Here is a 23,312-nt window from a genome sequence, read left to right on the forward strand (position 1 = left end):
TGGACATGGAAACTCTTCCCACATTTATGGACTGCATACTGAGGTTAAGAAATTTCAGAGTTGGAACAGTTAAGACATGCTGATAAAATTGGAAAAGATCTCAACACTTACATATGGCACCTGATTTTATTCTAGTGAAATAACAGTAATCAAATGGATAGCTATCTTGTTCTCTTTTCTCTCACTGTTTTCCCCTCCAGTAACTAAAGGCTTACATATTTTTAAAGATTTTTTTTTTAATCTTACCCGTAAGTTTCCTGATAGAAGTTCTATTATACAGTAGTCATTTTCCCCAGCTGCAAGAAAAAGTAATCCTTGTGGTTTGCTGGTTTGAAACTTTAATTGAAGAGATAACTCAGAGGAAACTTCTATGATGTTGAGCCCCACATAGCTTTCACCATAAAAAGATGCTGGGGGAAAAAAAAAAGTTAGTAAATTTATTACACAATGACTATTCCACTTATATTGTCATCTCCCTTCAGCAGAGACCCCGCTGAAGACAGCTGCCTTGCGCAAGCCCACACCTGCTTCCTGGGGTAGCCCACAGATCTGTTATAGGGAAATAAAGTCTCAGTGTTCTCCTGCTCCAACTCAGGATACCTCTGATGGGTCAGTCCCTCTTCAGAACTCTCAAGGGTGGGTGGTCGAGGCTTCCACTGAAACTGAATTGCAAATCTACTTCTCCATCTACCCAGTTCTGCTTCCTTCCCTTCCACAGGGGTTAATCCCAAGTCACTGGCAGTGAACTGGTGTAACAGTGGAAGGGAACATGTTAGCCAGTACTGAAATATCAACCTACGAGAAATATAGGGCAAGTAGTAACTATGAGGACAATGGAATTGGGTGTCTATTGCTAAGTCTGAATGAAGCTTTGGAAAAGATAAGGAAAAACTAGGAGAGATTAGTTGACAATTACAAGCCAGATGTGACAGCCAAAGGGCTTCCATGGTAGTACATAAAGTCTTTCTCATCTCCTACAGTGGGTGGGCAGGGGAAGTTGAGACTCCCACCCAGGAATTAATCATCAGAGTATTCAGCATCAAGCTAAGTCAAAGTTCCAACCATGTCAGGCTACCTCTGACAAGTCTATGGCCTTGTTTTGTAAAGAATGGAACCCTGACAAATGGAATGGGGACATCTGGATTGGTGCATTCAAATATCCTGGGTCCCTAGACCCCTCTGAACCCTCTGAGCCTGAAGAAGAGACCTATTCCCCTGTTAAGGTGATACTCCCCTTGCTTAAAGAGGATGCAGAAACCTCTCCCCACAAGGAACATGTAACCTCTGAAGATTCACTCCCATCTCTCTTCCTGACCACTAGGCCAAAAACAAAGCCTAAGTCATGATATAACCTGTGCGGAGACATGCTGGGCTTGATATGGGAGAAAAAGGACTAGACCCTAATGGAGCTGCGGGACCTACCCAGAATGTAGTGCCAGCAGCTGGGGGAATGCACATGGGACTGATGGTACCTGATCAAGGGGGCAGGAACATAAAGTTGAAAAAGGGAGAGTTTATACTAGATTTGGGGGCACTCTCCAGGGATGCAGGATATAACATGCTGGGACAGACTGCTGGAAATGGTGTGAACTCACTGCTAAGGTGGATCCTGGAAGCATAGAAAGTGCAGTGACCCACTCTAAGTGAGACATGACAGAATTGCTCTGACGGACGGATGGTGGAAGTAGAGATTGAAGGGATGGTAGTGGTACGTCCAGGATCGAGCATGAATAGGACGAGAAGGCGCAACGAGACGGTGGCCTGGAGCGCCATGTCATCCCCATTCTTGCGCCAGCACCTTTTCCTCAGCTCATACATCTGGCTGCATGGAGGGACCCCTTATTACCAGCTGGTGGAAGGCAAAACACCTGAGCTTGGTTCGTGGCTGAGTCAGCTTCATCACATGCACGCAAGCTGAAAATGCACTCCAACTGCACTACAGCTCCTCTTAGGGGTGGCCATGAAAAGCACTGTTGAGGGAAAATTCTCCAAAAGGTAGAACTGTGAGTGGTACACCTGATCACCCACTTTATATGGAGAGAGAAGAGGCTTGAGGTTAGAATAAAGAAAGACGGATAGGTAGTAGCAAACAGCCCGGCCAGATGGTCAGGAGTCTAGAATGAGAAAGACTGAACGAGCAGGGCCAAGGAGGTCTGGGATAGACGCGTGAGCATCAGCAGGAAGCGGGAAGATCTTCATATTGCATGTTAATGTCCACCAGGAAACATCCACCACGCCACAGGCACTAAACAACCAGGCAGACAAAATGACTTGGCCAGTTGCCATCAGCCAGCCTCTGTCATCGGCCAGCCCTACGCTGGCACAATGGGTACGTGATGAAGTAGCCAGGGAGGTGAGGGAGAAGTCTATGCCTGCACCCAACAGCCTGGGCCCCCTGTGACCATGGCTTCCCTAGCGATGCTACTGCTGAATGCCCAGCACGCCTCCCACAGAGTCCAACACCAAACCCCCAGTAGGTTACCATCCCTTGAAGAGGGGTGGCAAGGTGATGTCAATGAAACCCTTTCTTCTTGGAATAGCCAGTGATTCATTTCAACAAAAACAGACATATTACTCTGGGTATATATTCGCTTTTCTTGCTTGCAGGGCGGCACCAGGCACCACTCTGAGAGCTTCTGGAGTGTTTAATTCACTAACACGGGATGCCGAATAACATCACATCAATCCAAGGCACACCCTTTACTCCAAAGGAGGTGTGGTGATGGGCCTAAGACCCTGAGACCCACTGGTCCTATCACATAGTACACCACTGAAGCTGCAGGCCTGATAGAGTGTGGGAACAGCCTGATGAAGGTACGGTTGAATCACCAGCTCAGAAGCAATACTCTATCAGGGTGGGGTTCCACCCTCCAGGACATAATCTACACTTTAAGTGAAAGATCTTTACATGGTCTTTAAATTAAAAATCTTTACACACCTCCTGCTATGTCTCCAGAAGTATAAGCTGTGGGTCTGAGAACAAGGGGTAGATCAGGAGTGGCCTTGTTTACCGTCACTCTCAGTGACCCACTTAAGGAATTTGTGTTCCCATCCCCATCAACCATAAATCCACGGTTTCAAAGCTCCTGGCTTCCAAAGGGGAATGCTTCTACCAGGGGACACAGCAAGATTCTCTCTATATGATAAGTTATAGCTGCTGCCTGGACATTTCAGTCTCCTTATATCAAGGAACTAGCAGGCAAGAAGAGAAATGCCTCATCTGGCAGGTAATTGAGCCTGAGTCATCAGGAGGGGGTAGAACTATTGTTACACAACAGGCTCACAGAAGAATATGCTGGGTGTCCATGTGGTCCCCTTGGATGCCTCTTGGTACTTCTTTGGCAGTCAGTAAATAAACGCAGTCACCCTGTCCTGAGAAGAGTGCGTTGACAAGAGCTCAGACCCCTCGGGGATGAAGGTCTGAGTCACATCATCAGGTGGCCACTGAGACCAGCAGAAATACCAGTTGAGGGTAAAAGGAATCACTGGATAAGGAGGAACATGAAGATTATCACTCAGGTACCGTTCCCAGGATTTACATGAAGTGGATCCAAGTGATGCAAGGGGTGGACCATGGTGGACTCCGTGATGCACCCACTACCCTTCGAGAACAAAGGACTTTCTTTCTACCCTGGCTGCTATGAATGCTGCTGGCAGATAGCCCCCAGCATCTTCAGAGCTCCCCACAAATTCAGCTGTTTGCATTGAGACTACATGGCAGGTGGACTCCTCTTCCTAATCCAGTTCCCTTCTCTTCTATTCTCTTCCTTTCCTCAAATCTTGCTCCCAAGAACATTCCCTAATAAAGTTCCTGCATGTTCATCTCCATGTTTGATTCTGCTTCCTGAGGATCCCAACCTGCAATGTCTGCTTCTCATTTTTGTTCCTACAACACTGTGCATTCCTTTGTCCTAGTGTTCGCCATGGTGTATTAAAATTACTTGTTTGTTCATCTAGCTCCTGCACTAGTCCATAAGTTTCCTATGATCAGGGACCATATCTTTTTTACCTTCCTCTCTCCAATACCTAGAACGGTGCCTGGCACACAGGTGGTATAATGGATTCTGTTGGTGTTCCATTTAGATCCCTTTTAACAGGTTGGTGCACACATCCTCCAGCTGATTAACTGTGTTATCCAGAAATTTCAGTGAAGTTATACCCTCTGTCCCGGGGTACAACCTCTAGCCAATGACTGAAAGAGGTGTATAAAGTATGTAGAAAACTGTGTTGCTGTTCATATTCCAGAGCTTTCTCTGGGATCAGGTTGAGATGAGACCACATCCTCGCTTGGTTTCTTTTCCTGCCCTATCCTACTTCCCTCACTTCCTTACAGTTCTCTCCTGGTAGCACTCACTCAGTTATTCACTCACACAAGAATCCCTCCCTAAGCCTCTCTCTCTAGGGAATCCAGTGTAAGCTAGGTAGGTAGCGAGCAAGCATTTACTGAACCAAACTGAACTAACCTAGTAAACCCTCATTTTATAGTTGAGTAAACTCAGGCCTAAAGAAGCTTATGGACTTATGTAAAGTCAGCAGTTAATTAGAAACAGAGCTAAGACAAAAACTAAGCATTCCCAATCACCAAGCCAGTGTTTTGACCAAGATACGAGGTTGATACAGAGATGAACATGATCTCTTACAGACTTTCTCAGATATGTATAAGCTCCCATTCTCTCGTTAAAAACAGCCATTTATAATTAAATTCAATAAAACTAGAATGTAGGGACACGGTCATACAGTTTAAAGAAGCAGCTACATACCCACTAGCTATCCTAGTTTATCCTCCTGGCCTTCCCATTACTGAATCCCCCCACTCCAGTTTCTGACAGACTTAGAGGGTGTATTGTTAAGTTTTCAAAACCAGGAAATGTTTTCTAAATCATAAAATCTACTGCTGAGAATGACTAAGTAACCTTAATAAACAACATCCCTATATTTTCCCACGTTTCACCTCTGGCAGTAAATCAATTCCAGTCTCAGCTGGTGGCTAGAAATTTCCATTGCCTCAGGGGAAAAACAGGGAAGCAGGCTTAAAACTTCTGGTTTGACAGCCTGAAGCCAGTTCGGGTCCTCACATACCTCCAAACTGAGCCTAATTTTTGTGGCCCCTAGTAAATACCTCAAAATCACAATAAAAAGCAATAGAAGCACAAGTAAAACTGGTTCCTAGAAAAAGAAAGGTGATCTCGACCTGCAGTGAAGGAAAAGGTGTGATTGGGCATTTTATAGGAATGTAGCAAATCAAGCTGAACAAAAATCAGAGCAACTTCCTGGTTTTGTGTGCTTAGATAAAAGGTGAAATGTTTGAATAGAATCCAAAGTTTGGTAGTGAGGTCGGTAAGATACTTTGCATAAAAGTTAACAACTATTTCTCTGTAATTTCTTCCAGGTTGGTAATTATATGATTCATTCTATCTTAGAATTGGTTCCCATTCCTTCCTCCAAACTATATGTTTCTGGCTTTTTGTTTGATTTTGGTTTTGTGTTTAAGTTTTTTTGGCACCTACTATGTGCCAGGTACTATCATGGGTTGGATTGGAGAATTAATAAGACAAAGGGGCTTGCAATCTATCCAAGGAGAGAGCTGCTCAGAAAGAAGAGTGCATCCGAGCGATAGTAGAAAGTTGGTACAACAGAAGCTTGATGTGGGTCCAGTGGCGGTATGAGAGAAGGAACAATCTAACTATTAAGCGTCTCTCCCTGGCAGATTTCAGTGTCCCATGCCATGTGCATATTCTGTCCACATATACTGCTTGTTTGGTCCTGGGGATTCAATGGTGACTGAGAAAGACTGTAAGTAAAGCAATTACAGTTGCCTGATTATTAACTGGGAAAATGCAGACCACCACAGAAGCACTGGGCCTTGTCAAGGAGGGTGGATGGAGGAAAGGCGCTTCAGGCAAAGCACTGGCTGCTAGGAAGAGCTGGTGAGGGCTGGGGCAGGGGAAGAGGAGAGAAAGAAAGGGGGGAGAGATAGGAGAGAGGTGACTGCAAGGAACCAAAAGCCCAGTCTGGCTGAGCACAGTATAAGGAGGGGGCAGCCAGGGTAGAAGCTGCAGAGGCAAGAGGGGTCAGGGGCAAACACCACTGCGTGCATCTGAGGCCTGCCCTGAACTTTCAGTTCCAGGTGCGTGTGTACAGTCACACACACACACACACACATGCATGCCCACCTGCAAACGCACACACCCAGTGCCTGGTTACTCCTTTCAAGGCTCCTATTATAATCTGATTACCTTTTTAATTTGTTTTCTGGGTTATTATTCAGCCCCGACACCACACCACCCCGAACAGAATATAAGACTCCGAGCCTTTGTTGGTCTCGATCACCGCTCAGTTGGCCGTACACGCAGCAGTGCTCGGCACGTTAGGCACTCCGTAAATGATGGCTTTGGAAGGCCAAGCTGAAGAGTTCAGACGCTTTCGAAAGAGGGCCGTAAAGGGATCAAACAGGGAAATGAGATGGTCAGCTTGCAATTTAGAAGCTGACTCTGGCTGAAAGGCAGAGAATGGACTCAAGGGGATGGTGGGTGTGGGAAAGCAAACAGGGGGGGAGATGGGGGGGTTCAGGAGATATTTAAAAAGTGGGATTGTCACAAGAGGGAAGAAGAGGCCGAGGGGGCAATCCAGATTAATTTCCATATTTCTGGCTGGGTAGCCACTTATTAAGAGGCGGACTCTGGGAGGGGAGCTTTCATTTTGCGTTGTTTTGCTGTGTATATATAACAAGAAATTCTCAATGAACGTTTGGGGAGCAAATGGCTGACTGACCGCCTGGATCCCCATGGGCAGGGGTCCACTTACTGGGGTGGGGGGCAGCTTACAAACCGTACTAAGAAGGCTGAACTTTATTCTGCAGACAGTAAGGAAGCATTATGGTGTCAGTTGGGAAAAGACATATCAGTTCTGTGTTTTAGAAAGATCAGTCTGGTGACCTTGTGAGGGCAAAACATGAGTAGGGTGGAAACTAATTAGGAGAGTATTTCAAAGAAAGATTTCAGAACTGTTTGCTTTCACTGAAAATTAGAATTGCTTTTTCATAATACAGTATTTTTGGTAATTTTATATTGTGCCTTTTTATGTACTGATTTTCTTCCAAATACGTTCTACAGATGATACACCGTAAGTGTAGAAGCTTATTTTTTTTTAATTAAAATAAAAAGCAACAAAAACAAAACTTCTCTGCTAGAGTACGTGCATTATACAAACTCCTAAGATGACATCCTAAGAGGAGGGCTAACATTATAAAACAGATCTTACTCATGCTGTATCATTTGAGTGGAATAACTTCACTTGGAAAGGAAAGCCACATTTCGCCCCACAAATCTATTCTTAAGAGTTTCGACAGTGTTTTACTATGGTATTGACGGCATGTGCTTTGTCAAACTGAAGTTGAATATTTATTCAAGACATAACTAACTTTATCCAGAGCACTCTAAGAAGAAAACTTACAAATATGAAACAAATTAGCACAAACATCTAACATGCCCTGGAGACCCGACCTCCTCTATTCACTGAAAGCAAATCCCAACAGGGAAAGTTCTAAGAGTCTCTCCCACGAGAGTTAGGTCCACTAAAATTTAAGCTGGGAAAGAAAATCAATGAGCGAATAGATACTTGCTCCAAGGCTGCAGGATGGGCAGTTGACTGGAAGGGTGGGAGGGGTCCCTGGCATCACATCTCTATGCTAAATGTGTTGCTGACACAGTTGGGAGGGTGTGGGAGAAGCCGGTAGCAGGCCCAGGGCCACCGTGAGGATGGAAATCTTAGGTTTCCAGGTAGAGCCTGAGCAATCCACAGCCCTGGAATCCTTGCTAATGCAGAACAGGATCCACCGGCCTCTCATTTTTCATTCATCCCCCAAACATCAGTCTCCATGCCAACTGCTCAGGTTGCAAAGAGAAAACCAGCACTTGCCCTGCCCGTACCCCCTCTCAATGGGGCAGTCTCTAGGCCTGCTGCAAATGGTCATGCAGACTGCGTCCCACACAACTCCAGGGGGAGCTACTCCTGTAGATGTTGCAGATTGCTGTAGCACCTCCTGGAATGAAGCAGTGAGGCTGTCCTCCTGGTCCCCAGCCACCCCTGGCTGAGCTGACGACTCCCTCCTTAGTGACCGCAGAGCCTGTGTCCTATCGTAAATGTTCCACATGTGACATTTATACATTTCTGTGTTTGCTCCCCCGCTGTCTGGGAGTTTTCCAGGCCCGGCCACAGGCTTTGGAGTGAGTGCTGGAGCCAGGTTCACTGGGCACAGGAACAAAACCTTCCCTAAAGCTCCCAGTTCCTCATTCCTCTCTGATGGCACTGCCATCTTCTGACCATCAGAATTAAATGGCCCTTTATATGATCTCTTTTACTAGGACAGACACTCCCTCTATAAGATTCCCATAGCTGCTATAACAAATTGCCACTAATTTAATGGCTCAAAATGACACACATTTATTGTCTTACATTTCTGGAGCTCACTGAGCTAAAATCAAGGTGTCTGCAGGGCTGCATTCCTTCTGGAAGCTCTAGGGGAGAATCTGTTTCCTTGTCTTTTCCAGCTTCTAGAGATGGCCACATTGCTTGGCTTAGGGCCCCAGCCAGCAATCACATCACTCCGACCTCTGCTTCCATCACATCATCTCTTTTGACGCTCCTGTCTCCCTCTTATAACACCCCTATGATTGCATTTAGGGCCCACTCAGATAACCCAGGATAATCTCCCCGCCTCAAAATCCTTAATTTGATCACATCTGCAAAGTCCCTTTCACCATATAAAGCAACATGTTCCATGTTCTAGGAACTAGGAAGTGAACTTCTTTGGGTGGACATTATTCTGCCTACCACAATTCCCAGGGGTGCTCTATCACTCAGTCACTCATATTTATTGAGCACCTATCATTTTTAGGTACTGGACTAAGTATACAGAATACAGAGGTAAATAAAGCAGTAGCATTAGAAAGGACCCCAGAAGCAGAAGGCATGAGTTTTGTTTGTGCTTTGTATGGCCTCTATAGTTCTTTTTTTAAACTGTAATAAAAGACATTTTAAATAAAAACCTGGACTTTTTGACTTCCCTGGAAAACTCAGCCACTTGGGCCGTCCTGGGACCTATTTATTCCCACAGCACAACCACCGTGAAGGGTGTGGAGGCTCCAGCTCCCAGCTCCCTCACTCCACGTCACCTCCTGCCACACCACCGTTGCTTGGCTCACCATGACTGTCGGGCCACTGGAAGCCTTTGGGTTTGGGCACCACAGTTTCAGGCAGAAATGACAAAGTGGCGTGCCAAGGTAGTCACTGCAGAGCCAGAAGGAAACGTAATTACAACTTCATGGGTTATTTTAGTCTAAAAAATAAGAACTGAGGCTTTATTCATCTCTACTTTACAGATTGATTGGCATCGTGCCACAGGTGGCATGAGACTGGCAGTGTGTCTTGTGTGCTGGGTACACAAGTCTCCCTAGGGGAGTAGCGCGAGTTCTACAAGGTGGAAGGATGGACAGTGGTGCCCTCACTCCCTCTCTCTTTCTCCATTCAGTGACACACCACACGCGGGTTTGCCTGCTTAACTGGGTTTACAATTATATTATCTCACTGTAATTAAACAAACCCTCACACAAAGGATCAACTGATTAAAACAATTCCTACAAACAAGCCATACATTAAAGATATATACAAATAACGCAAGGACCAGTAAATGCAAAGGAACTGGTGGTGCTGGCCTTTCTCCTCTTTCTGTACAAGCTCCTCATTAGCCCTGTTACAAGGTCAAAGCAATAATACAGTAATGAGATCTGATAAGAAGGTAGTCAAAAAATGAGAAATCATTGAACTATTGACAACACGGGTCTAGAGCTAAGAGTATATTATACCTTGAGAAAAGTGTTAGTGACAGTAGTACTGAGACTTGATTTACAAATAGAGATATACTGGGGGTGTGTGCTACAGATATTCTTACTGAGACAATCTGCTTACCAGACAAAGGTGACTTCTTGCTGTGGTGAGACTCCCTGAGGACACATCACCCTGTGTCCTGTAAGGACTGAAAGCAGCATTCACCTAAGTCTTTGACAGTTAGAGTCTTCAAAGCAACAGCCTGAATTACCCAAGGAGGTAAGGAAGAAACCTAAATTTAGATTACACATCTGGCTATTCAAGAAAAGTGCCCCAAAGCAGCTTTTGGTAAGACCTCGGTATCTGATATTTGTCATGCTATTAGCGCCAAGGGTGAAGAACAGTATATATGTTAAATTATATATGCTATGTGATTCTTTATTCAATAACTCTCCTCTAACCACATTCTGTACCCCTCAATGGATACCTAACCTGCTGCTCTTTGCCTCACGCCCAAGTTAACTGCACAGATGAAGAGGAAAGGAGGGACATGAACATTTATCAAGTAGTTCCCAAGCAGGTCTTACACATATCTTACTCAAGTCTCTCTGAAGAAGTGATTATCATCCCAGTTTTACAAATGCAACATCAAGACCAACAGAAGTAATTTCCCCAAAGTCACTCTGAGAATGCATGGTGGCACCCAGATTAAAGCCCAAGTCCACCTAACTCCAAAGCCATGGGCTTTCCATCACTCTGCACTGACCACTTGGATCCCCGGCTCAGGCCCCATCGCCATCCAATGTGTCCCCCAGTGCCACTCACTGCCCTCTCAGGTCTCCCCGGCCTGTGACCAGCAGCTTCCCTCTCAAAGCCACCGTCACACCGTCCCCACTCCTGGGCCCTAGTACCCGGCCCATCCACCCTGCACGCCAGGGCAGGAAGGGGCCGGGGAGGGGGCAGAGGAAGAACCAGGAAGAAAGGAGGAAGATAAAGAGGGAGGAGCTCGGAAGGGCCCCCAAACATCAGGATTGGCGCAGAGCTGGAGGAGCTGCAAGGAGGGCCGCCCAGGGGTGAGAGCGAGGCGTCCTCCCCCCACCACCGGAATGTTACCCCAAAGCTCCTCGTGAAATCGCCTAAAGTGAAGTAAATACGCGTTCAGAATTGAATCCGAATGCCACAAAGATTTACAAGGCCTTTGATTGAGAGTGTGTTCTCTGGTCTCGAAAAGTCTTTTGTTAAACTGAAGTAAATCTCAAAGAGCGGGGGGAGGGGGTACGTCCAAGTGTCGAGCTCAGCTATGTAAAAAGTCTCAATAACTATGCTTTTATTAGTCATCTTTGACTTCTGAAAAGCGCCATGGAAATGTAAAGCACTTCCAGCGAAGCAGGTCCAGAAAATGTAAGCGGACGCGTGGAGGGACTTAGGGAACAACAGGCCAGCTACCCAAGAATTTCGGCGAGGAGTTTAAGGCCCCCGTGACGGTCACGTGCAGCCGAGAAAGGGCCCGGGTAAGAGCAGGGCTGAAAAGGATGAGACGGGAGGACAGCAGGAAGCCTTCCTTCTGCCCGTGCGAGGGACACCAGGAGTCCGGCCCTGAAACCCCCAATCCGCGGCAAAGGCCGGGCCGAGGCCGGCGCAGGGCCCGCCCCCGAGGCTCGCGAACTGGTCGGGACCCGAGGGGCCGGGCCTCGCGGAGCGGGAGTCGCAAGTTCTCCGCGGAGGAGCCGGAGACACTGCTCAGGGCCGAGAGGTCCCCTCCCGCGGCTGCCCGAAGGCCGGGCCTGAGAGTCCAAGTCGCGGTCGCCGCGGGGCTCACCCGGCCGCGGCGTCTCCCGGGGCCCCCGGAGTACAGGGGGCTCCACGCCCGCGCCCCCCGAGCCGCCCGCCCTCGCCCCCTCCCCTCTTCTAGCGGGCTCCGCGCGCGGCCGGCCGGGGAAGGGACGGGGAGGGGAGGTTGTGGGGCGCGTACCTCCGAGCGCCCCGCGCGCCCCGCAGAACCCCAGGCAGGCGGCGAGCCACCCCATCCCGCCGCGGCGGCCCCGCGCTCGCTCCCTGGCGGCAGCCGACCTACCTGCGCCGGCCCCTCCCCGTCCGCGACCGGGACCCGGAGCCGGCCCAGGGGGCGCCGCCCCCAACCAACGCGGGGCTGGGCTGGGGCGGGGAGAGCCGCTTGCAACCCGCAGCTGTTGCGCCCCATCACGCTCGGCCCGGCTCCGGGGTGCGCAGCGCGGCCGAGGAGGGCCCGCTCCGGGGCCCCAGCGCCCAGGCAGGGTCGGTAAGCAGAGAGTACGCGTCCCCCGCCTTGCCCGGCGAGTTCTGCCGTGGAGTTGAGTGTAGAGCGGGCGCTGTTGAGGAATGGAGGCTGGAGGGAGAAGCATTCCTGGCGGAGGTAGGACCCTACTTCAGACGGCTTTAAGGCACCAGAGTGAGCCCCTGTTTATTGCTGAATCCCCAATGCATACCTGGTGCATAGGCACCAGCAGTCGTGTTGGATGAATAAGAATTAAACACAAACTGGACCTCTGTTTTTTCCTTCTTAAAACATGGAGATTGCACCAAATCTCTAAGGTCCTTCCAGCTTTACCATTCTCACGTTCAAATTCTAAACAAATGGAAAGTCTCTCCACAAGGAATGTATTAGCACAGAGAATGACCCCACCCAGGACTGGCTCTGTGTAGCTTGTGCCTGGTGTCGGAAGGCCGGGCTGATCCAGGCATGCGGAATTTCTCCTGGCAGGCTCAGGTATCCACATAAATGTAAAAGCACAAGCAGTGCAGAGCAAGATTGCCCAGAGAGGCCGCAGATTGTCACCAGTGTCCCCAGGGAGCCTCTACTCAAATGTCATCCCTGGTTAAGAACATAAGCTTGGTACCTTGAGAGGCGTGAAGGCAAATCCCAGCTCAGATATTAATAAGTGACCTTGGTATGTGACCCTGGGCAAACCTCTTAATTGTCCCACCTTCAGTCTCCTCATCTGTAAAATGAAGGTAATGATGCTGATCTCATAGGTGGGTTGTGAGGTTTATCCAGCCCGTGAGGATTGAGTGTTAAGCATGGTGTCTGGCTCATGGTAAGAACTCACTGGACAGTCTTGTTATACCTGGGAGCCCAACTAGGCCCACAGGGCTTCTCTGGCCAGTCTCTGAACAACTCTGGCTAGACACACTCCTGAGAATGAGCCATCTTTTAATCTTTCCTTCAGGATGGAGGGCTGTCTCATTTTCCTTCCATGGCCTTAGCTGTATGTACTGCTGAAGACTACATACGTTATCCATATTTGTAATCTTCAGCATCCCCCCACTGCCCATGGTCGTGCTGATTTTCTTGAGGCTGAAGAACCCTGGACCAGGTGGGTGGGAGTGATAGTTGTGCCTCTAGATGTGTGACAGCTTCCATTTCCTCTCCTATAAAATGCAAGGGTTGGATTAAATGATCTGTAAATTCCCTCCAGGTTCAAAATTTTATGATTCTCATTTGTCATCATTGGCATCAGGACAGCTCTGCCATTTAAATAGAGCCCTTTTAATTAGTGCACAGAGAAACATGAAATGTTTGAGTTTCTGTACTTAAATCAGTGATTGCCAATAAACTTGGAGCTTTTAATTTAGAGAAATCATTCAAAGGGTTAAAAAGAGACTAGGAATTATCTCCCTGTAGAGCACCACTTGCTCCTCTTCTTTAAATTAGTTCTAGTCTATCACATAAATGCTTCAAAAAATGAATGAAGTCTCCAGCCAGTTTCCATAGCTCTTAAGGTGGCTCTAGAATAATGAGAAATTAGCATGCTCAGTTGTTAGGGAAAGCCCGATGATAAATATGGTGACTCTAAGGATGTTGATAGTGTCTGACCAGGAAACCCACCTATGTAACAGTCGCTCAAATCTAATCATCTAGTCATTTTGACTGACACTCACCTGCTATGCCCCAGCAACAGGAATTATTCTACTCAAATGTTAACCTGCACACTGTTCACTCAGAAATGAAGGTGTAAAGAACAGAGAATGAATATAGAGATGGACATTCATTCAACAAATATTCATTGAACTCTTCCAAATGCAAAAGACACACAAAAGATGTCATGGTGCAGAACAGAGATGAATTAGAGGTCCGGCTTTCAAGGAAGTTACAATATAGAGAGGAGTTGAGGCTTCCCAGGTGGTCCAGTGGTTAAGACTCTGCACTTCCATTGCAGTGGGCACAGGTTCGATCCCTGGTCGGAAAACTAAGATCCCACACGGCACGGCCAAAAAATAAGGTAAAAAATAAAAACATAGGAGTATAAGACAGGTATAGCAGTAATTTTAATAAAGGTACATTAGAAACTGGGCTCAAGACTCTTCTCTGGAACTGTCCAAACCATACATCTGTGGTGATATGACTGGCTTGAGCAGCCATGTCTCATTTACATGACCACTCACCCTCTGACCCCACATGACTGGGGCAGGGTGGGTTTCTGGTCTAAGGAGCATGACCCTGGAGAAAAGAGTGTCAAAGCTGATTCCTTCTCAAAACTTTCAACCAAGAGGCATTAAGAATGCAATGATTTGGTGGTGATCACAGACCAGTAAGTCATGTGGAGATGGCTCCTTAATGAGCACCAGCCAAAGACCCATGTCCACAGAGGTCGTGAAGGGACCATGAGTCAGGAGAGGAAGCTATCACCCTCTGTCTTGGTCTTTGCAGAGAGAGGATTGGCACTATGTCCCAGAGAAAAGGTGATTATGAGGGACAGTCAGAGCAACAGACAGTAGCTGCCTGTTGGCTTTCGTAGTCCCATGAAGCCCAGCTGTACTTCCTGAATTTTGTTTCCATGAGATTCTCCTGGGTTCTTTTGATAAATCCACATTTTCCTGAGCTAGTATACAACTCTAGCTTCGCAAATTCAGGTGTGCATGAATGATAATTTTCTACATTTTCCCAAAACTCAACTTGATTTCTGTCTTGACCTCTCAATTTGCTGTGGATGGAAAACTGTATCTCAGTCAGTTGAAGTTTCTCTCCTGCATTTCCCTGTGTTGCGTTGTGTTGAAGTGCCGTGGGACTTGTGTAGTGCCAAGACAGGGATGACTGGGAGAAGGGGTGTGGCAGTTCTCTGCTCCTGGATGCCTTCATGTGGGCACCCATGAAATTCTGCCATTTGCAACAACATGGATGGACCTGGAGGGTATTATGCTCAGTAAAATAAGTCAGAGAAAGACAAATATCATATGCTATCACGTATATGTGGAATCTAAAAAAAACGAATGAGTATAACAAAACAGAAACAGACTCACAGATACAGAGAACAAACGGTTACCACTGGGGAGAGGGAAGGGGGGAGGGACAAGAGAGGGGTAGGTGGATTAAGAGGTACAAACTATAATGTATAAAATAAATAAACTACAAGGATATATGGCACAGCCCAGGGAATATAGCCAATATTTTATAATACCTGTAAATGAAGTATAACCTTTACAAATTGTGACTCACTGTATTATATACCGGTAACTTACATGATATTGTACATCAACTATACTTCAATTAAAAAAAGGAAAGAATGACCTCCTCAAAATAAATAATAAAAAATTTAAAAAACTACTCTGCCACACTAGTTTGTTTGCAAGGAACAGAATCCCACTAAAAGGACCTTAAGTAGAACAAAAGTCCGTGTACGATGAACATGAGGAGAACAAGAGCCCTTTTTGGTATTTGAGCTAGACTTTGAAGCATGGGTCAATGGAGATTACCTAAGAGCCCGGGAAGAAGGAGGACATGAAGGCCTTGAGGTCTGCTTCTGTAGAGAGTGAGGACAGAAGGCAGTTGGCAACCGGTTAATAAAAAACGGGGGATGCTGGTGGTATAAAGAATATACCTTTACAAAACCTTCATGTTTCACTTGGTTCTCATTTCTTGTTTTGCTGTCAGCAAGGAAGAGCTTAACGTCGAAACGTTTTGGAATCACGACTTGATGCAGTTACAGGGGTCAAACCACTGTCTGTATTTCGAAACTTAAAAAGAATGAGAAGCCTGGGCTAGTGGGTCTCTGAGGCCCCTGTCAGCTCTCACATTCCATGATGGCTTGAACAAATGAACTTTTACAGAGGCCTTTCAGTAACACAGAACACACAAAGATGACTCTTGTCCGTAGCCACAATGGGAATTCTTGCAACCTTCCCACAACTGGTGAATCCTCTGCTTCCGACGGCCTCGTCTCCTGCTTAGCTTCACTCAGAACCAAGGCTCCATCAGGCCACGGGCTTCAATGAAAACCACCCCCCAAGGGGTCCACACAGCCAGGTCGGAGTGGTAAGCTGCTCCCCGTAAGCTGACTACAAGGCCCCACGTGGAAGCTCTGCACTGAGTCCTGGGGTAGTTTATGGCCATTTAATATGTTTACAGGATGCCTATGTACTTCTCAGCAACTGGAAAATCACCCACTGAACAGCCCCAGGGGCTCACACACAATACCGACAGGCACCAGGCCTCATTAGGGGAAGACGTGTTTCTGCTGAACTTGCATTTCCAACACAAAACTGTGTTCTGGTAACCCTAGCTAAAGAAATAGAATAAGCCACAGGAAACTATTTTTGGCTATCTTAGGACTAAAAAATTGATTTTAAATTGTTGAACTCTGCTTTCCAAAAAACTATTTAGTGCTGCATTTGGCCTCCCTCTTATGCAAGTTACAGATGTGACTCACTCCTGCCTTCACAATTCGGTGGGACTTGAAAAAAAAGGATGCTAAAAGACCCCTCAGTCACTTGGCTCCTCCAGATCCAGATCCAGAGGATTTTCAAGTCAGAAATAAAGAGCATCAGTAGCTTTTCTGGAGCCCCGGCTCTGCCCACCTGCTCATGACCCTGTGTACGGCGCCATCTGCAGGAAGTAGAAATGGCAAAATGTTTTATATCTTCATATGGTATTTAATCCACATAATATACTGGTATCAACTGACCATGAGGGAGACAGCAAGTGAGCAGCCTAAGAGATGCACCAAGAGATCCAGGGAGGTGTTGTTTCATGGAGGATGAGGGAGTCAAGAGTATTCATCAGGAAGGTTCAACAATGCTAAAGGCATCAAGAGAAGTCAAGAAAGATAAAGTTCGTCCAGTGGTTTTGACCACCGGGATAAAGCTAACCTTGACGAGAGTAGCTTTAAAACTCAGCGGGAGACAGAAATTATTCAGCCCTGAATGGTTGGGACACAAAGAAGAGGAGACATCACATGCAGATAGAGCTTCAAAGGGTTTGGTTAGAAGAGTAGGAATGAAGTTAGATTATTGGGTGAGGGGATCAAATATCAGGAAAGGGATTTTTAGGATTAGAGTTTGCGTTTAGGTGGGGAAAAATAGAGAAGGAGAGATGGAAGATTACAGGACAGAGAGGGGAAGCTGGAGTTGGGTCCTGGAAGAGGCAGGAAGGAATGGGGTTCAGATGCAAGTGGAGGTTTGTCCTGAACAAGAGGAGAGGAGGGGAGGATGAACTTAGGCATATGGCAAGTCTATAGGTCAGAGCACAGGGAACTGAGCTTGGTAGCCTCAATTTTCTCTATGAAATGGGACGAAAGGTGTCTACCAACTATAGGTGAGTTCAACACAGGCCTGGAAGATTTGGAATTTTCCTTTTTTAAAAAATGTATCTCCCCTCCCCCCCCACCCCACTATCCCCTTTGGTAACCATAAGTTAGTTTTCTATGTCTGTGAGTCGATTTTTGTTTTGTAAATAAGTTCACTGGAATCATTTTTTTAGATTCCACATGTAAGTGATATCACGTGCTATTTGGAATTATCCTTGATCTGATCCTCCTTCCCTTTTCTTTGGTTATGTAAAATTGTTTATAAGTAGGTCGACCATTACTCCTTGTGTGTTCAAGAGAGTCCTGGTTTATGCCTACAGTATTGCCCTGGTGTAATTATTCACCATATCCATTCACTCTCAACAGTGTTGCAGCTGGAACAGTAAGTTATAGATAGGTAGGTAGGTAGATAGATAGACAGACAGACAGATAGATAGATGACAGATAGATAGATAGATAATTTGTGCTTTTTCAATCTGCACCATTGAGTCATTTTCTCCTGTGGTGCAGAGCCCTGCATCCAGACACAGAGGTGGCAGGGTTGGGATTTCTCTAGGTTGGTGAAGTGGAAGAGTAGGAATTCAAGAGATTTGAAAGTTCTGGTAATTGGGTAGCATGGAGATAATGACATCCATCAATGCTGCTTCTGTGACACACAGGTAAGAAGACAGGAAAAGTTTGCGATTTTAGGCATCTCTCAGAGGAAAAGCCAACGTCCTCCCAATTCCCTACAAGGCCCACGTGACCTATGCTCACCTCCAACCCTCTACCACTTCCCTCTCATTTACTCCTCTGTGGAAAAGAAGACCACAGCCTCAGAATTTACAGTGAGGACTGCACTGTGGGAAGGAGGGAGGGAAGTGCCTAGAAGGTGAGTGAACACCACAGCCCAGATCCTTAATACATCAACCTTACAGACTTTCTTTTACATAACAGAAAAGACACACCTGCCACCACCTGAGAATTGCCTTATGCATCAGGAGGGGTGTGGGGATTTCGTGATATACAGATGGGGGTGGAGGGACTTCTGATAGGCAGGGGAGGGGAAATCTCAGGGATACCAGAGGAGGGAAAATATTGTCGTTCTGAATTAGCAAACTTCAAAGGGCCATATGGAAGGAGTGGCGATTGCATACTTTTTAAGGAGATGGCAGTGCTTCCTAGTCAACCGTCAGCAACCTTCGCTTTACCAGACTTTACTTTCTTTCTCTAACTAGCTGTTTGTGAAACTTGAAACTCTGAGGAACAAGAAGACGCCAAGTATGTCTGGAGTGGATTCCTAAGGAAAAGTCAATGCCATAGCAGACAACCACCCTAAGTACATTCCCTGTTCTGGGCCTTGACACTCGCTGTTCCTCTGCCTGTGATGTTCCTATGTTCTCCTGGTCCATCCCTCTCTGCTTACAGGTCTCTGCTTAAATGTCCTCAAACTAGGGAGGCCTTCCATAGTCACCTATGGAAAATAACTCCTCCATCCCACTTCCCCTGCTTTATTTTTCTCCATGGCATTTGTCACTGCCTAATATGTATGTGTACACATTTATTGCCTGCCTTCCTACACTATAATGTGAACTCTGTGTGGCAGGGACTTGGTTTGGTCCCTGCAGTAACCCCAGTGCTTGGGCCATAATAGATTTTCAATTATTATGTGTTGAATGAATGAAAAAATAAGTGAATGAGTGGTTACTTAGAGTATTACTGCAGTGTCTGTTTTAATGGAATTCTGATACGTCCTCATGATCAAGTTGGGGAGATACTCTATGAGAGTGACTAAATCTTGATTCTTACAATATAAGTAGGTGAGTTGCCTCTATCTCCCCTCAGGAAAATCTCTTGGGCTGTTGAGCTATGCTCAGTTTCTTGAGATTAAGGGCAAAAAACAAATAATTAACATTTAAAGACCAAAAACAAAACAAAACCCCGTGGAGCAGGCAATATTGTCAAACCCACGTTGCAGATGAGGAAACTGACACTGAGATGTGGAACAGTATTTGTTCAAGATCATCCAGCCGATGAGTCTCAGTCCTAGGATTCAAGTCTTCTAAGACTCCAAATTCCATCCTGTCCTTATAGCCCAACACGCCTCCCTTCCGGTAACACAGAAAGGAAGTTTTTGGGGGGGAACTGTCTCCTTTCACTGTCCCATTTCCCCATCTCCCAGATTCCTTTCAGGAACTCCAGTCTGGACTCCTCATCCCTGCTCCCCTGCATCTGGTCTTATCCTGCTCACCAGTCACCACATCCAGTCGTGCGTCTCCGTTCTTACCTTACCCGGCCTTCAGTAGCATTCAAGATCACTACTCCCTCCTTGAAACCCTGCCCTTTCTTGGCTTCCATAAAGAACAGGCTCCTGGTTAGCCTCCTACTTCAGTAACCTCACCTACACAGTCTCCTTTGCTGGCTCCAAGCAATCTCTACAGGCTGCAGTGCCTTAGAGCTCAACCCTGACTCCTCTTTTCTTCTCTACCTGCAAACTGTTTCCCACCCCCATGGTCTTAAGTACTACATGGAAATGACTCACAAATTCACATCCCTAGTTATGAACTTCCCCCTGGATTTCAGCCTTACTTTTGTTTCCAAAAGCTTTGTTTTGGGTGAAATGTATCTGTCCCTGCACTCCAAATTCATATGTTGAAATTCTAACCCCCAATGTGAAGGTATTTGGAGGTGGGGCCCCTAGGAGGTGATTAGGTCATGAGGCTGGAGCCCTCATGAATGGGATTAGTGCCCTTATAAGAAGAGACATGAGAGCTTCTTCTCCTCTCTCTGCTCTCTGCCATGTGAGGGTACAAAGACAGCTATTTGAAAACCAGAAAGTGAGCTCTCACCAGACACTGGATCTGCCAGCGCCTTGATCTTGGACTCCCCAGCTTCTGGAACTGTGAGAAATAAATGTTTCTTATTTCAATCATCCAGTTTATGGTATTTTTTTACAGCAGCCCGAGCTAAGACAAGCCTACTTACCATCTTCTTCTGGCTGTCTGATAGATATCTCAAAATTAACATGACAAAACTAGAACCCTTTATTTTGCCCTCCCACCCAAGCCTGTATCCTCCTCTCATATCCCTCATCTCTGTAAATAACACTACCATCTACTTCGTGGTTCAAGTCCAAACCTTAAGCATCAATCTTCATTCATCTCCTTTCCTCACATCCAAAGTTCTGCAGTTCTGCCTCTAAACATGACCTGAATTAACCTGCTTCTCTCCATGTCTATGTTACCGTAATCCACCTCACCATCATCTCTGTGCTGTACCCCCAGGATCTGCACCAGTGACTGACACATAGCAGGTACTCAATAAATATTTAATGAAAAAGTGAATTTGAACTTTTTTTCAATTTAGAGTTATCAGTTTATTGGAGAATACTTGCGATCCAGGAATCGTTTCACAGCAGAACTCAGAGACACCCAGGAAAAATTTAGAAGTCAGTAAAGTGTACACCCTAATATCCCCAAATGCCAGTCCTGCCCTTGCTCCCGTGGGACCCTTCTACTCCTCTGCTGTCTTCATGATTTCTCAGAATGAAAACCTGCTCTGAAGAAAGTAGATGAAATTCCCCATACAAAAGTGCAAATCAGTGATAGCCACTTCAAGGACTGGTCTCCCAGAGCATTTGGGAGCAGGGCCTTAAACTGAAGAAATAAAGTATTAAAGCAGACATGAGCCAGTGGGGATTTTCTTCTACTTCCTCTAAGAGACAGCTCTGGAGACTCAGGGCCATGTGAGGCACTTCCTTTGGCCAAGATTGGATTCAAGATTAGTCCATCAGCTCAAGTCACACAGAAGTCCCCTGTAGGCCACAGAGTTACAGGAAGAGTTGCTAAAACTGTGTGGAAGTTAGCATTCTGCGTGACACCATGAAAAACACCTGCTTTTCTCTCATTCCTCTAACCCTGTAACCCCATTGTCTCTCTTCCTAGTCAGCAACTGGGTGACAGCTTCTGTTTTTACATCATGAGGAAGAAGGACATGAATCTAGAGGGAAACAGACGTGAGAAGATACGGGCTGAGGAGTGAATCTCCTTCCTGTTTCTCTTCCCCTTCTACTTGTAAGAGTGTCTGGCCTTAAAGCCAAGTCTCTCTGAAGCCAAAGCCCTCAGGCCCTGTGCCCTAGTGCCTCTGTACCTGCAGCACGGTGCCAGGTACTTTGTTAGAGCGTCTGCAAGGCATGCGCCATCTTCAGCTGCTTGGAGGTTGTCACCTGAGGAAGCAGTAGCCAAGAAGTAGCTGTGACATAACCACAGCATCTGTTCAGGGAGACTGCTGCTCTGTGGCTCCTCACTGAAGCTTTCCTAGGCGTCAAGAGATCCGGCTGATGGTGCCTCACTCCATCACTCACTTCACATCCACGGGGGAGCCCAGTGTTCCCCTCCTCAGGAAGCCTGTATTCCCAAATGAGACTTCTGAACAAAACGTCTTGACCAGCTCCATGTGCCCAGAGCTGCCCCTGGAGGGCTACTGGCCCTGCGGCAAACTGGCCCAAGTCCATTTGGTCGCTCAGCAAACGTCTGGTTCTTTTTGGGTGGATTCCGGAAGCTAACTCACTGGTGGTTCTAAGTGTGTAGGGTTAGACTTTCCCTTCACTGTAACCTCATTACCACGTGATAGAACAACAAAAGGGACAAATTCCACCCAGAGTCCTAATGCAGTCCCCAGTCTGTGTGTGGCTCTCTGCCCTGGCCACATGATCGCCCTCACATGAAAGGCCCATTCCAAGGTGTGCGAACAAGTCCAGTGACAACGTCCTCCTTGTAGCCAGCGGAAGCAGGGACAAAGGGATTGTAGATCTGGAAAGCAGATATTAAAGTCCTGGGCTTGACAGATTCTTAAACATTGTTCATTCAAGGACAGCGAGTCCTGTACTATACTCCCAATCAAACTCTATCTCACACCATTAATGTCATCGCTTAAAATTATCTGACATTCCTTATGCTAATTAACATGCCCTCTTAGGTCTTATTTCAATAAGAACACTTTAAGAGCCAAGAAATCAACTTGAGGTTTAGATTGCTGTTTAGGATTCTCCATGACGAATTAATAGCCCTGTGAATTTCAAGGACTATTAATCACCTCTGGGATGAAGACTGGAGTTAATTTGTACACAAAGATCACACCATATATACAAATTATTTTAAAGTAAATTAATCCAAAGACAATATTACATTAACTCTAAAATAGGAGTAAACACTAATGCTCTTACTCAAGGAAGCCCTCATCTTCCTTCCAATATAAAGCAACTGGCAATCAATACCTCTCTTTCTCTTTCTCTCTCTCTCTCTCTCTCTCTCTCACACACACACACACACACACACAGAGAGAGAGAGAGATCTTCAGCGTACTTCGTACTTCTCTGCTTGCATTGGAAGGAACTGAGAAAATTGGGCAACAGCTGTGCACTTTCATGAAGGCTCCTATTTCTCTGGCTCAGCAAAACTTGTGATTTAGACCATTTCCTCTCCATGGAGCATTTCTCATCGAGAACCTAAATGCAGGAAACATGACTGGAAGGTTCAGAAAAGACTATTTGGTCTTCGTGTAAGTTTGAGGTTTCAGAGTCTCTAGATGTTGCTGTGAAGATGGCACACATGAAACTTGCAGTGCGTGAGTCTAGGACTCTGGGATTGAGGGGCTGCTGCTTCCTGGTAACACAATAATACTTGGGCCCCAGATAAAGGCTCACGATCCTCTTCCCCCACCCAGTCACCAAGTGCCCTCCCCACCAAACTGCTGTGCAGGGCTCATTCTCCCACCTCTCCACTCGCTTACACCTTACACTTTACTCTCATTAGCCCGGCTGTGTCCTGATGATTTGAGTGCCTTGCCTGCAACTTTTTTAATGATGCAATTATGTCTAATATTCTAGATAGCTTCATGGTATCTTGCATAGCGTAGGTGCTTCACAAATATTTGTTTCCATTTTTCTCT

General features: G+C 46.3%; 1 protein-coding gene across 1 annotated transcript in view; it reads right to left on the minus strand.

The window, feature by feature from the left end:
* Positions 1–12,025, minus strand: part of LOC309624402 (chondroitin sulfate proteoglycan 4-like) — a gene marked incomplete at its 5' end in the record, with an annotated part of 191,283 nt that extends 179,258 nt beyond the window's left edge. The window contains 3 exon segments of the mRNA XM_082382581.1: positions 247–410; positions 11,798–11,974; positions 11,977–12,025. Of these exon segments, the coding sequence (XP_082238707.1) occupies positions 247–410; positions 11,798–11,974; positions 11,977–12,025 (390 nt within the window).
* Positions 12,026–23,312: the final 11,287 nt, after the last annotated feature.

The sequence above is a fragment of the Balaenoptera borealis genome (genome assembly GCF_965194805.1).
Source record: "Balaenoptera borealis genome assembly, chromosome: 2".
NCBI lineage: Eukaryota > Metazoa > Chordata > Mammalia > Artiodactyla > Balaenopteridae > Balaenoptera > Balaenoptera borealis.